This window comes from Anomalospiza imberbis, chromosome 4, assembly GCF_031753505.1.
Source record: "Anomalospiza imberbis isolate Cuckoo-Finch-1a 21T00152 chromosome 4, ASM3175350v1, whole genome shotgun sequence".
NCBI lineage: Eukaryota > Metazoa > Chordata > Aves > Passeriformes > Viduidae > Anomalospiza > Anomalospiza imberbis.
In genome coordinates, this window is record NC_089684.1 from 47,272,047 (window position 1) to 47,286,597 (window position 14,551).

The 14,551-nt window shown below is 40.9% G+C and overlaps 2 protein-coding genes across 7 annotated transcripts in view; one reads left to right on the forward strand and one right to left on the reverse strand.

Annotated features, from left to right (window-relative positions):
• The window catches only part of FRYL (FRY like transcription coactivator), an 88,068-nt gene extending 78,821 nt beyond the window's left edge, over positions 1 to 9,247 (forward strand). For 4 of the 6 annotated variants that reach the window (XM_068188370.1, XM_068188371.1, XM_068188372.1 and 1 more), the window contains 5 exons: positions 1,230 to 1,298; positions 4,586 to 4,603; positions 5,563 to 5,673; positions 6,991 to 7,187; positions 7,651 to 9,247. In XM_068188370.1, coding sequence (XP_068044471.1) covers positions 1,230 to 1,298; positions 4,586 to 4,603; positions 5,563 to 5,673; positions 6,991 to 7,187; positions 7,651 to 7,909 — 654 coding nt within the window. In that variant the 3' untranslated portion in view covers positions 7,910 to 9,247. Of the gene's footprint in view, positions 1 to 1,229; positions 1,299 to 4,585; positions 4,604 to 5,544; positions 5,679 to 6,990; positions 7,188 to 7,650 lie in introns of those variants that run through there. The other 2 variants (XM_068188373.1, XM_068188375.1) reach the window with 2 other exon arrangements.
• ZAR1 (zygote arrest 1) lies at positions 7,680 to 14,526 on the reverse strand. The gene is made up of 4 exons (XM_068188376.1): positions 13,508 to 14,526; positions 13,333 to 13,425; positions 13,183 to 13,257; positions 7,680 to 13,103 (listed from the first exon to the last, which is right to left on the reverse strand). The coding sequence occupies exons 1-4, from the start codon at positions 14,396 to 14,398 to the stop codon at positions 12,960 to 12,962; spliced, it is 1,203 nt and encodes a 400-aa protein (XP_068044477.1). The 5' UTR covers positions 14,399 to 14,526; the 3' UTR covers positions 7,680 to 12,959.
• Between the last annotated feature and the right edge of the window lie 25 nt (positions 14,527 to 14,551).

A 14,551-nucleotide genomic window follows, 5' to 3' on the forward strand; every position in this document is an offset into this window, starting at 1 on the left:
GTTTGTTGCAGTGCAAACTTATTCTGTTGTTCCTGATGGAGGCTGTCTGATAAAAAGAAAAATGAGATTTGCTGTGGATGTTGGTATCCATGTCACTAATTGAAACTGACACTGCGATGCTCAGAGAATTCCATTTCTCCTCTTGATGAGCACACTGGCCTAGTTAATTCACTAAGTAACCTTTATTAAATTGAGCAGATGGGAAATCACATTTTTCTTTTTCTTGCATCAGACAAAGGTTAGGAAAAGGTCACCAAGATTCCCTCTGAGATTCAAGATACCAAACACAAGCAGTATGCTAAATTATTCTTCCTTGGATGTATAGAGCCTATTCTTCATTTCAGATGATATTGTGCACTTTATCTCAACATGATGCATTCCCATTTCAGTAATAACCATGCTTGCAATTGTTTGCACTGTACAGAAAAATTTATCAATGGGGTGATCAGGTTGTATTGTCCAAAAAGAACATGTTTGATTCTATAAATGCTTTATAGTAACACAGAAATTCATGGGAATGCCAATACACATGGAGGTTATTTTTTGAGAATTTTGCATGGTTGGTTAAAGGTAGAAAAAGAGACTGCCCACTAAAATTAATTAACTTTTTGTGTGATATACGAAGTGAAGTTAAATGCAGCCCTGAGTGGAACCTGCAGGTTTGCATTGTGTAATGCAAGAATACTTCTACAATCTCCTTGGCTTGTATGAACTGGAGGTGATGATAAACTCCCACTGGAGAATTTGGCTTTTTTCATTCCAACCTGTAACCCTGCACTTACACAGGAAAGCTCTATTTCCTTCTGTTTCCCAAGTTGTCCCAAGAAATGTAACAGGCTTATTCTCTAATGTGAATTAGTGCTATATTTTAAAGGCTGATAAATCACATTAGTGTAAACCTTGTGCAGAAAGTAAAGAGAGGGATATTTCTGCTTCCACCCTCTCATACATTTTCCTGTAACAGTATCAATTCAATCATGGGTTAGTATTTATGCTGAAGTGTACTATCTCCATCTTGGGTAATGAAGGCTACAGGAAGGAAAAGTTACAAAGTGATCTATCAGAGTGGGTATCATCACTGCAAACAACATGGGCAAACGATTGATTTCATACCACAATTTCTTACGTTATCCGAGAATGTACAAGACAAAGTGTCATAAGCAGTTTTAGCACAGTCTTCAGTTTGCTGTTTCAGAAGGTGTTCAATCTTGTTTATATTTATTTTGCAGTGGCTAGAAGACTGCAAAAGGACATTTGGTACTGATGATGGTATTCATGGGACTAACACAGATGCCCAGGTAGGTGTATGTCATTTGTGAGTCTCAGGATATGAGATTTAAAATCATCTTTATTGCACAAAAAATCCAATATTTGTAGAGAGATTAAAAATGTATGAAAAGTTTTTCATTTCAGTTATCATCCTATCTTTTGGAAACTTAGAGTCTCATGAAATGGCAATAAAAATGGGTCTTCTTAATAAAAGTTGGCAATCTGTCTTGGGTTCTAGATTTAATAACACTGAGTAGATAAGCAGACTAGATACCATCTGTGTACCAGCAAGTCTGCTTTTCTGCTGCTGTTTCCAGAAGGCAAAAATATTAAAATTCTGGTTATATGCTCTGATACATTGTCTACTCAAAAGCTTAGAACTGCGTAAGACCTTTCTGGAGCCAATATTTGGGTGAAAAGTAACAGGGAGTAAAGTAGCAGTATAGCAAAAAGCTCATTAAACACTTAAGTCAAAATATCATCTAACAATAGGTTAAGTAAACATTAATATTAGTTGAATATTTTGTATGTATTTGCATGGCACTCATCAATGTTTAATATTACTAATTGCTGTAATAAGTGATAGCTTTTCCCGAAATGGACTAGGACTGGGGTTTTTTAAAAATAGAATAGCTGCATAATATTGATACAGTAGCAAAAGCAAATCCAAAACACGACATTAGTAGGTATAAGGAGTCTGCCATCTGAAGTACTGTGGTAAGGACAGTGAAAGATGTAAGAAAGAACTGCACGTAGCAGATGAACTTACCTTTCACAATCACAGTTTGACAAAAATCTCAAATCCAAGCTGAAAAAGGAGGAATTTTATTTCTTTATTCAGTTGAACCATTCATTGATGCACTTGGTCATGTTTCTGCTGCTGAAGATGTAGTCTTCACCAACAGAAATGTTTATTGTATCTTTGGACTATTTCTTCTTTTATACAATTTTCTTTTGCTGTTTTTCACATATATATATATACATATATATGTTTGGGGTTTTTTAATGCAATCACAAAATGTACCTGAATTTTTAGAGTAGTAAAATGTGCTACTATAATGTTAATTTTTATACTGCATTAAAGATGCATATTTTAAAAAAAAGTCAAGTGAATAAGCTTAGGTAATACAAAACCAGCAAAATAATTTACTACTATTTGCAAGGACTTTTATCTTGCCTATGAACACATGCTTTAGTGTGTTTTACACTAAGTATACATCTTTGTATACTGACTGGTATATCCTTAGAAATAGATAACGTTTACTATTACAATACAGTAAATGCTGTATATATAGTAATTAAAAAGCATAATTTATGTATTTCAGTCCATACTTACAATTTTGTTTACATACACCAAGAAATTGTTCTAACATTTAGTTGTTAGAACAGAACCATTCTTACCATGAAGGTAAATGTTACTGTTCCTACTGTGTAGCTGGGGAAACTAAGAAATGGAAGACAAGCAACATGCAGGTTCTCATTTAGCTTGTACAGAGAGAATCCATGACTCTCTGGCAAGGCAGTTTGGCCTATTCTTCCCTGTTTCTGCAGGGTTTGAAGATGGCCTCTGAAAAGGAATTTGAGAGCAATCACACTGATTATTATTTGTGGGGACTTGTTTTGATTTTGGTTTTTAATCCACCCTGCAAGAGCAGCATGCTAGTAATTGTTCAAAAGTCCTTGTAAATGGAGTGTGGGCTGCTAAGTCTGAGCAGTCAACCAGTTAATGCTAAAAATGTGTAAGTGTTGTCTTGCTCAGGAAAACAGATATTTCTCATTCACTAACACAAATAAGATTTTCTTACTAATTTTTGGCACTGTGGTCCATACAGCTAAGGAATAGCGAGATTAATTCTGCTCCAGCTTGTACATTGCCAGCAGACTTGCAAGTAAATCTAATTATTCAGTTCTTGCTATTAGTACATCTAAGCCTGAAAGAATGCATCTGGACTCTGGCTTGACTGTTTCTACAGGACAGGCAGGTAGAAAAATCAGATTATTTCTCAAGTAAGCATCTGTGTTAAAGACACTGAAGCAGTACAGAGCCACTTTTAAAGGAAAACCTCTCCTGAATTTTTAAAAGGTAGCTATCAAGGTGTGTTTTGGGGGAAAGGGATTAATTATGGCTTACAGTTATAATGAGACTTGGCTTTAAGAACACTGGAACATAATGACTAAAATTATTAAATAGTCAATCCTGCCATTTCTCAAAATCTGATTCTCTGTGCTTTGTTAAAGTGATTAATCAAAGTCATGTTAACTTCTGCAGTTCAAGATTTTAATGTCTTCAGTGTTCTGTGCATCAGAAATATGGTAATTGAGCTGAGTATATAATAGCACAGAGTGCAGAACAAAAACATGCAGTGTAACAAAATCATGCAATGTTATAACCTGGGAAGCACATAGTATATAACTTACCATAACACCATGTACAACTATGTGCTTAGTAAAGCTCAGCTGCTTCTGTGTCTTGGGAGTCAGACATCTGCTGACATTCCTTTTATTTGCTCTCAGGCACATGGTGTGATTCCAATGGGGTTGTCCTGTGCAGGGCCAGGAGCTGGACTTCAGTGATCCTTGTGGGTCCCTTCCAGCTCAGGATATTCTGTGATTCTGTGATTTGGTTTGCTGTGACCACTGTTCATGCCTAAGTGGCATTAGTAATGCTCAGTGCTGTACAAAGCACAGGAGTGGTGAAGTTCACATCCCTAGTCTGACATATACATTTTCTAACTGCTTCTCTCCCTATCCCTCTTCCCCAAACATTTTTTCTGAAATGGCTTTTAAAAACCAAGTGCAATTACAGTACAGAAATCTCTCAGAGGGGTTAAGAATTGAGTTTAGCAAACCCAAGAATTTCTAAACTGATTCAGAATCCAAATTAACCTTGCATCTCCAATTTTAAAATGCATTATTTTTGCTTAAACTATTGTGATACAGAACAAGTAAGAAGCTTTGTACAGATGTTCAGATCTAAGTGTCCTTGATTTTTATTACCTTAAATTTGTGCACCTTTCAGATTACACAATGTATAAACACCAGACAGGGTTGTAAGAGTGTTATTCATGCTGTGGGACAATAAAGCCAGTACTTTTTATCGTTAGTTATAGCAGCAAGTAATTTTACCATCAAATTCAGCCTGTTAATTTTTTATTTTTTTTTTTACATTCAGGATGTGTTTGGAGCATGTTACTTGTTATTTCTTCCTCCATTTTACCTGGGACATCTCTTACCCTAATTAAAATTATTTCCTACACTAATTCTTGCTCTTTTTTCTTTCTTTGTATTTTTGTGACCTGCTCATCTTCTTGCTTAGCAAATGGAAATTCTAGCAGTAAGTGACAGTTCTTGATTTATCAAATACTTAACCATGCCAGTCACCAAACTGGTCTCCATCTGTCTTGTCCATTTGTGAAATAATGATGTCTCGTCCTAGACTGTTACAGAAATGCTGTGTGCTTCAGTTTTGCATCATCTAACCCATTAGACTGTTGGTCCTTTGTAGATAATAGGATCCTGTAGTTAGTAGAATGTTATAAAGATTATTCCATTAGCACTAGCTTTTATGTCTGTATGTGAAGCAGTATTAACACTGTCTGCATTTCTGACTAGTGTTTTAGAGGCATAAAAATGGAAGCAAGACAGTGTGTAAATTAATACTGCTATTTCATTTACCTTAAGAATATATCATGTGTTATTTTTTAAAGTAGAATAAGGGCTACCTTTTTTAAAGAAAATACTATTCTTGCTTCCAGGAATGGAATTACTCTCTTCCTACTCTGTCAGGCAGTGTAAGCTAAGGGCCAGGTTATATACTGTGCTTACAATATAAGTATTAATGGTTATGAAAGATCCTATACTTATGGATCACAACTGCTTCTTTTGGATATTAGATCTTGAATTTAAAACAGTAAAATATCAACAGTAAAAGTAAGTGATCTATGAAACTCTTGGTTTTAAGACTTGAAATCTTGAAATGTTCCAGACATTTCAAAATGCCTTTTGAATCACTTTACATCCCACTCCTCCCCCTTTCTTGGAAATAAAACTTATTAAAAAGTGAACTTCTTTGAGAGGCTGCTTGTAAATCTAGAACTGAATGAAGCTTTCACCTGCTTTCCATTAGCTTACTGTATGCTAGCTTCTAAATATTTTTGGCATTTTCTTTAGTAGCCAAATTAACTACTTCTGGTTTTGCACACTCTACTGAAGAAGCTGTGATTTATTGTCTCTTGCACTGGATAGTAGGAGGTTTGCACTTCCTCAACGTAATAGTGCTGTTTACATTTGTAGGAGCTGGAGCTGTGTCGGAGGCTATACAAGCTGCATTTCCAGTTGCTGCTTCTGTTCCAAGCCTATTGCAAACTCATCAGTCAAGTAAAAACAATCAAAAAAGAAGCAGAGGTAATGAAAACCATGCCAAACAGCTAGTAATTGTTGACATTTTAAAAGCAGACAATTTAAAACACATTTTGATAACATTTTCATCAGTGGGACATTCTTTTAGAAACTGGAGGAGGGTTCCAGCTGTTTTACAGCCAATTATTAAAATATTTAAATAGAGCTTACAAGAATTTTCTAAGATGTTCAATTATCTGTGTTGATTTTTGTACAGCTTGAAAGCTCTTTAAAAAAAGACAGGAACCTAGGGAGTCCAGTGATGAGGCTTTTACATATTTCAGTAGCACTCCTGGTGTATTCTAATCAAGGTACATCAAGTCCACTCAGAAGAGCTGAGCCTTTCCATAGCCCTGGTGTTTCCTACAGCAAACACACCACCACTTTCTACCAATTCATTTAACTGTGTCGCTTCAGTCACCATTCAATTACTCTGCAACCTTAGTCCCCATTCTAAGCACAGTTAGTAGTGCATAAGTATTTCAAATGCCTGATTTTTAGTTGTGGTAACTTCAGAAGTAAAAAGTGCTTTTCAGCTGTTAATTGAGTTGTGTGCATTATGCTATTAATAATGCCTTCTCTAAATTCTCCCCTGGGTCTGGAATTCAATAAACAGGGGTAGCAGAAAAAAAAAAAGTAGGCATTGTCTTGCTTGATGTAGTAGGGAGGAACATGAAACTCCTGAGTGAAAGTCTTTGGTTTATGAGTAGCTTTAGAAAAAAACTGTGCATGTTCCTCACTTGTATTTCCAGATTTTTGTAGAGGCTGCAAATAAGTTTGTGTTTGATGAACACTGGAAGGTTGGCATCACATCAGTCCCACTTCTTGCCGAACTTAGTCAGATGCAGAACCATGTTCTGAGAGATGGCCTTGTGTTTTACTCATGTGTTGCAGATAAAGCCAAAGATTATATTATATACACTGGCTGCGCTACTGTTACTGTGCTGGGTTACCAGTCTTCCAGATTTTTTCCTTGGTATTTAAGGCCTCCTTGTAATGGCACCATTGCTGTCATACCTTTCTGAAATGTTTCATTCTTCTCGGCAGTTTGCTACTAAGCAACATAAGGAGAGAAGAAATTTACTTTTTGAAATAAATTCTAAAAGAACTAAGAGGAAAACTTCATCAGGGAAAGCCCAAATAATTGACATGCACACTTGGGCCATTAAATTAACTGTATACTTAAGCAACTGCAGAAAATATTTAGGTGTTCTTTTTCTATTTCTATTATTGCACAGAGAAGGAAATATTAAAACCTGATCTGAAAATTATTTTTGCTTGAAATACATTTAAACTAAAAGAGATAAATTATACTTGTTTTAGGTAATAAACATGTCTGAAGAACTTGCTCTTTTGGAGAACTGCCTGAAAGAGGCCGAGGCAGTGTCTGACAGTGGTATCGAAGAAATTGAAATTGCAGAGGCTTCCCAAGCTAGCACAGAAACAGCTATTCACTCCCTCATTGAATCCCTGAGAAACAAGGAGTTTGTGTCAGCTGTGGCACAGGTCAAGGCTTTCAGGTAAGTTTTTAAGGATTGTTTTAAGGATTGCTTTCAGATCTTGAGTTTCTTAATAGACCATTTAAAATTAAAAACAGGGATAGACACTATTCCTTTTTTTTTTTTTTCAATTCTTGTCAGACATCCTTGTTGATAAGGACAAGCACTATTGCTTCATTACAGGTTTTAGGGTTCTCTTTTCAGTAATTTAAGACAAGTAAAAAACAATTTTATTAGTACTTATTTAGAATTTATCTCTGAGGAATTATACTGTTATTTACCGGGACTCAGTGGAAGAAACTTTCCTCTAGCATTCTTCTATGTCTTTTGTTCAATTTTCTGCTTAAAGGTATTTAAACTTTTGATTTTAAAATCCAAAATGTGTGTTATTTTCCCTTGCATTTTCCTGTCTTCTGTTCAAATATCTTTTTAAAGAACATTTAAACTTTTTTTTAATTTTTAAATCCAAACTGTGTGTTTACAGATCTATTTGGCCCCACGACATCTTTGGCAGTTCTGAGGATGACCCAGTTCAAACATTGCTGCACATCTATTTCCGTCATCAGACACTTGGCCAGACTGGCAGCTTTGCAGTAGTAGGCTCCAACCAGGATATGTCTGAGGCCAGCTCAAAGCTGATGGAACTTAATCTAGAAATCCGAGAGTCTCTCCGCATGGTGCAATCCTATCAGCTTCTAGGGAAGATCAAAACAGGAATAAATCTTGTGACCACTGGATTCTGAACAGCTGTCATTTAGAAAAGAACTGATGATGAGGACACTTCAGACTATTATTGAGCACCTTTCACAAAAAAACAAAAAACAAATCTCCAGCAATCCTGACAACCAACACACTTTTATCACAGCAAGAAACTGTTTCATCACAAGTAAAACCCTGAAAATTGAAGTGAACATCCTACTTGACTGCTCTTTCTACACAGCAGCCTGTGTGGCAGTAGTATTTTTTTATTAAATTTATGTATAAAAACTACATGAAAGGAAAAGGGCTTAAACCTAATGCATACATATGCATTATTTTCTGTTGTAACAGAACTACAAAGGATGTTTGCAGCAACAGCCTCTAGAGGTTGGATCAATATCGCAGGTGGGATGAGGCTAAAATCAAGGCTGGTTTATTTTGGCTGAAGACCTGCAAGGCTTCCTGGCTTTCCAGCAGTAAAACCATCAACTTAACACCTAATGAGACACTTTGCAATGTCATGAAGAATGTGCAGTCAAACATGAGTAGAATGCTATATGACTGCAAAAACCATTGACTTCTCAGTGTTTTATTTGCTTTTGTTGTCTGTTATAAGGAAATAATGTGTGTGAGTTAGAATGTATGGCTATGTGGCAGTTGTTTTTTGAAGGTATGGATGATTGTTAAATAAGGTCTCAAAGCATGCTTAAAAGAGCTGCAAGATTATTTTTGAAGAAATTTTATTTTATTAGATCTAATCCTCATAGTGTGTAAATGTTAGGACATTTAATAATATTTTAAACTGGGATTTCCCAGTGTTTCTAAAAGAAATAATATATCTGTTAACTTTATTGGAATGCTGCTCAGTTCTCTGACCAGTGCTTATGTTAAAATACTGATAACAACTAACCAAAAAGTAGCTGCCTGCAGAGACTTTAAAATGTATATTAAAGATATATGCTGCCCATCAGCAATTCTCATTAGAAGTTAACTTATTTTATTCTGTATATATTCTAGAAACTGTATAAGTGCAAAACCAGTATTTTTCATGTAAATTTGTGCAATGCACTGTTAAAACAGTAGGTGTATAAAGCTATGAGGAGAAGGGGGCATTCCCTCTTGGTAGTCACATGCAGTATGAGTAGCCTGCAGGGTTTGAAGAGTTAGAATGCATGTATATGCATCTTCATGACTCAACTGAAGCCTAAGGAACTGGGACTATAGGGAAGAAAAAAAATACAAAATATACCCTGACTACCAAAACATGCAAACAGGCAATAAACGCATAGTTTAGTGTCAAAGTCTGTAGCATAAAACAAACTGGATTCTGTTGAAACCAATAGCATTTTGTTAAAAAAAAAAATAGAAAAAAAAAAAAAGAATGTAGTCCCACAATTCCTGTGATTTGAAAGGAACACCCAGTATTTTTATATACATCTCTTACCCACTGTGATTTTTTTTAATGGGCTCTAATTCCAGAGTTTAGAATGTAGAATTGAAGTTCTTAGCTCTGCCTTTTTGGGGCAATTAGGCCCCACTAGAAATGTAATTATGTTGAAATGCATTAATTGAAGGCACTGTGCACACTGTTGGACTGCTGACAGTAGTTATGTTATCCTAACAAGTTCTGTAACTGGTAAAGGCACATTCATATTCACTGTATTTTTTCCCCCTATCCCTGATAAAATTTAATTATTTTGATGGTTTTGTGGTACTGTAGATGGTGTTCTTAATTATTTAAGAAGTATTTACAGGGGAGAGGTAGTTTTATTTAGGGGCGCATTACACTTCTATTTACATCATCTTTTACCATTTTTTTTTGTAAAAATAAAAGACATTGTATCTCTCATTTTGTGTATTTTTACAAGCTAGAGTTTAAATACTTTAGCTAAACAGATTAAACGCTGACAACAGAGGCCTGGGTGCCCTGAAGTAATTTTTTTCCTTTTATGTCCTGTCATTGCAGCAGCATTTTTCTAGGCATCTTCTGAAGCTGTTAATGGATTTCTCATGAAACTCAAACCTGAATTCATATATGTAATTCCTTATGTTACACATCTTCTTCCATTTATAATGGCTAGTGGAGCCTGCCCTATTGAGCAGAATCAGGTTAGATGACTGTCTTTGGATATTGCTTTAATTTCATTAAGCTTTTCAAAAATTACTCAACTACTGCATGAGCTGTCACCCTGCATCACCTGGTGCCAGGTCTGTGCCAAATCCAAAGCTGTCCCGAAACAAGCAAAACATCAGACAGCTCCTGTAAGATGCAGCAAATACAGCACTGACTGAGCTAACAGGTGCAAAAGAATCTCTTCATGAAAAAGCTGTACAGAGCAAGTTCAGGATAGCTTTGAAGAACTGGCACCATGAAGGCTGTTCCCTTCCACTTTGCATAATTACAATAGGTCAGGAGTAGCTTTCCTTCCTGCTGAGTCTAGGAACCAGTGCCCACAATCACCGTGTGCTGTCATGGACATGACATGGCAGTAAAGCTGAAAAGCAGCTGGAAAGTACAGAAATGTACTCAGGCATCAAGCAGTAAAAGCATTGAACATATTTATGTAAGAGGGATGACACATAGAGCTACTCTGGAAATGAAGAATGCTACAGGATTAAGGAAAGCTTGTTTAATATGGCTGCCCACTGCACTGTACTCCTCCAAGCCACAGAGCCTTGAAGTAGGTGATGAAAGCAGGGGCAGTCTCCTTGCTGCTACCCACCATGTGGAGCCTTCATCAGCTGCTGGTGAAGCACAACACCCAGTTCACATCAGCTAAGCCTGTTCTACATTTTATCATGCAGAAGCAAGTGCTTCTTTGACTGTTGTTAGTGGGGATGACAGCCCTTAAGTTGTACTACATTTCACTTGGGGCTAGTACTGATAATCGTGTAAGAGTCACCATATTCACAGTGAGTAATCCTTAAAACAATGTTTTCTAAGGACACCTATGAAAGTAGGAAGCATTCAGCTGCTCACATTGCCATGACTTCATACTGACATGGCACAGAGCTCCAGTTCTCTGACTCATTACCAAGGTGCACAGACTCATCACAGTTTCTCAATGCATGCATCAGGAACAGACTATAGCCACAAGAATGGGGAAGACAAACAGGAAAACATTGAAGAACATCCTTGGAGGGAAATATGCTCAGAAATAAAAGACATCCCAGATCACAGCTGCAACTGCAAACTGAGGCAGTGGGCCAGGTGGCTGCAGAGAGGGTCCCAGGTGCATTCCTCAAGCTGGAGGCTTGCCACTGCTCATCACAGTAACTACAGGTGAGTACAAGGCATGTGCATCTACAACAGAACTCTGCCCAGCTGCGGGGGTACTCTTCAAATACGGCAAGGATGGAATTTGCCGTGAAAGTCTGACTGAGCTGGTAAAGCAAGGGATATTTCCTTTTACTATGATACATGGAAAAACACTTCAGGTTGAAGCATGAAACAGAACTCCTGCTCTGGAGGGAGTAAGTCTACTTCTTCCCAGAATGCCTCACACTGCTATAATAATGAATGCAGCAAGAGTAAATAAAATTACTTTGCAATAAATTGACACTGAGGCATTAAGCCTACTGCAGCAGGTTCAAGGGGCATATTGAAATAAGGCAAGAATTTACAGCAAGATGAGTTAAGCATATAGAGATAACACTCACTGCCCCTCAAAGAAATGTTGATATGAAGGATTTGTTTGACTACCCTGCCACACACTAGCTGCCACTTACAGAAACTGGCACTGAAGCTGGTCTACAGCATGGGCTCAGACTGATTCTCTCTTTAGCATTTAATAGAATGATCTCTCAAGCTGGGTACAGGTGTAGTTAAGTTTGCTATAGCAAATACAAAAAATCACTCTTTTGAAAGAGAAATTACCTCAGGGTTTGCAAAAGGCTTGCTGACTCTATGCTCAATTTAAAAATTAGCAGTGCTGGTAGCATTCTCAGAAAAGTACATTTTCATCTGAGTTTTTGCAGCTTCATAGCTAAAAGGTAGACTGGGGCAGTGGTGTAGGTTTTACTAGCTTGTGAATCTGCTCAGATGGTGATGCTGTAAGTTAGTCACAGAGTCAGCTTGTAACACTTGGCTGAAGCATGGTGTTCCCTATAAAGAGCACTACCACTAGAGCACCAACAGCCCACAGAGAACATGATCTGCAAGTAACTAGTGCTGGTTCTGCCATTAGTACAAAACACTACAAGTACAATTCCTAGCTGCAAACAACCCCAGAGGAGTGTGGAGTGTCAGTCCTTCTGATGGCAAGCACCTAAACTGTAATTAGATCAAACTCCTTAAGTATAATCCACCAAGTGCACAGCTCTTGCACTTCACCTGCAGGCTGAAAAGGAAGCCAAGCAGATGCCATATTATTTCACCTTGCTTCTCTGAAGTGTCACTTCTCTCCATAACCTCGTGCAAGTAAGATGAGCAACACATTTACCAAGAGACCATCACCATAACATCAGTGACTCTGTTCCTCTGCATTTTGTGAGAGCCATCCCTGAAAAGCTTTCTTTGGCTTGTACCTACAGACAAAAACACAAGCTTAGCTAAATGCAAACCAGCTGTATGAGTAGAAGTGATTCAGTACTTATACACCATTTCTCAATTATTTTCTAATGATGAAAAACAGGTGCAGGACACATTGTACACTGAGTAGAGGTGTGCAAAATAAATTAATACTACTGGTGTTTCGTTCATCATGAAGGATGGTCTGCTACCTACTGCAGATGTCAATTTGATGTTAACTTCAAGCATTTGATTAGTTCAAGAGCTGGAGCAGAAACAGAAACCCTTTCCACCTGAGAGTTTACAAGTCCTGAGTCAGTTGCTTCCAAGACCATCAATGACTTAGAATACACCTCTAGGCTTGATGCCTATGCAAGTTACAGAATTTACAATATGTACCCTCTGAGCTGGGCACAAACCCACCTGATCATTTGAGTATGCTTTGCAATACTTTTATTTTCATGCTTTCCTAGCTACATCTCACCAAGTACCTTCAACAACACCAACAAAGACAACAAAAAAAATCTGCTTGACTTGCAGTTTTCTTGAAGAGCCCTAAACAAAAACAAAGAACCCCATCCCACTCAGATGATGTATTTGAAACTGAATGTGCTATCGCAGGAGAGGCGTTTCCCTTTGCATCTCCCACAGAGGTCCTGGCGGTGGGGCCTCTTGGGATCCACGTGGCGCATCTTCACGGGGCAGGTGCACCGCGTCTGCTTGCAGCTCTGAGGGAGAAGGCAGCGGTCGGCGGGGGCGGCCGGGCCCGGGAGTGGCCGGGCTCAGGGCAGGGCGGGGGTCCCTTACCTGGCAGGTGATGTCTTCCACGCGGTACGGGTTGTAGGACTTCTGACAGGTCCGGCAGAACTGACGGAAATAGACCTGCGAGGAAGGCCGGGGTCAGTAGGGGGGCGGCAGCGAGGAGCGCTCGCCGGGGGCAATCCGAGCCGGTCCTACCTTGTTGGTGCCCTGGACGCACCAGACGTAGGCGCTCTCCCAGCGGATGTTGCAGGCCTTGCAGTGGTAGTACCCGTACTTCTGCTCCAGGAACTGCCGGGGACAGTGTTACTCGACGGTGCAGGCGCCTCCCGGGCCAGCCCGGCCCCGCTGCTCCCCTGCGATCGACACTCACCTGGAAGCGCAGGCGGGTCTTGCCCGCCGACGACTGCCGCTTCTGGGGTGAGGCCGGCGGCTCTGCCGGCTGGGCTGACGGCTCTGCCTGGGCTGACGGCTCTGCCGGCTCCTCCTGGCTTGCCTCCGTCGCCGGCTCCGGGGGGGCGGCGGAGCGCTGCCCGAGTGGCTCGGCCGGGCGCTGCTCGAGTGGCTCGGCCGGGCGCTGCCCGAGCGGCTCGGCCGGGCGCTGCCCGAGCGGCTCGGCCGGGCGCTGCCCGAGCGGCTCGGCGCTACCCTCGGGGGGCTTCTCCCAGCTCGCTCGCACGGCAGCCGCCTCCGCCGCCCGCTGCTCCCGCAGCGCGGCCGGCTCCTCCTCGACGGCCGCCGCCTTCTCCTGTTGCTGCGGCCGCCCCTCTGGCTCCTGGCTCGGCTCCTCCAGGAAGGTGGTGAGTCTGCGGGACGCCACGGGCGAGTAGACGGCGATGGTGCGGGGGAAGCGCACGGCGCGGGTGCTGGTGGTGGCGGGGCTGCCCAGCTCCTGCTCTCGCTCCGCCTCACGGGGCCGCGGCACGGCGGGACCGGGCCGCCGGCGCAGCAGCGTGCGGGGCCCAAGCGAGCACTGCACCGAGGCGTCCTGCCGTGGGTTCACCTGGACGCCCACCTCCTTGGTGTTGGCCTTGCGGAGCCGCGGCGTCAGGTTGGGATTGACCTGGGAGAGGATGGCCTTCAGGTGCGCCCGCTGGTAGTTGTCGAAGTACTCGGCGGCCGCCTCCCCGTAGCCCGATAAGTAGCTGCTGCCCCTCGGCCTCCAGCCGCCCGCCGCCCCTCCTTTGCCCTTGGGCGGTGGGTAGCGGTAGGAGTAGGGATGGTAGGCAGTATAGAGATAGCTCGCCATCGCCTCCTCGGCCATCGCACCGGACCCGGGGCAACCCCTGGGCAGTGGCCTTAAATACCCCCGGGGCGGGGCCGGGCTTCCCTCGCCCCCGACGGGCGCGGGCCTTGCGGCCCCTTACCATCCCCACCTGGTGCGCGGCCTTGGGCCATTCCCCACCCCCCTCACAGC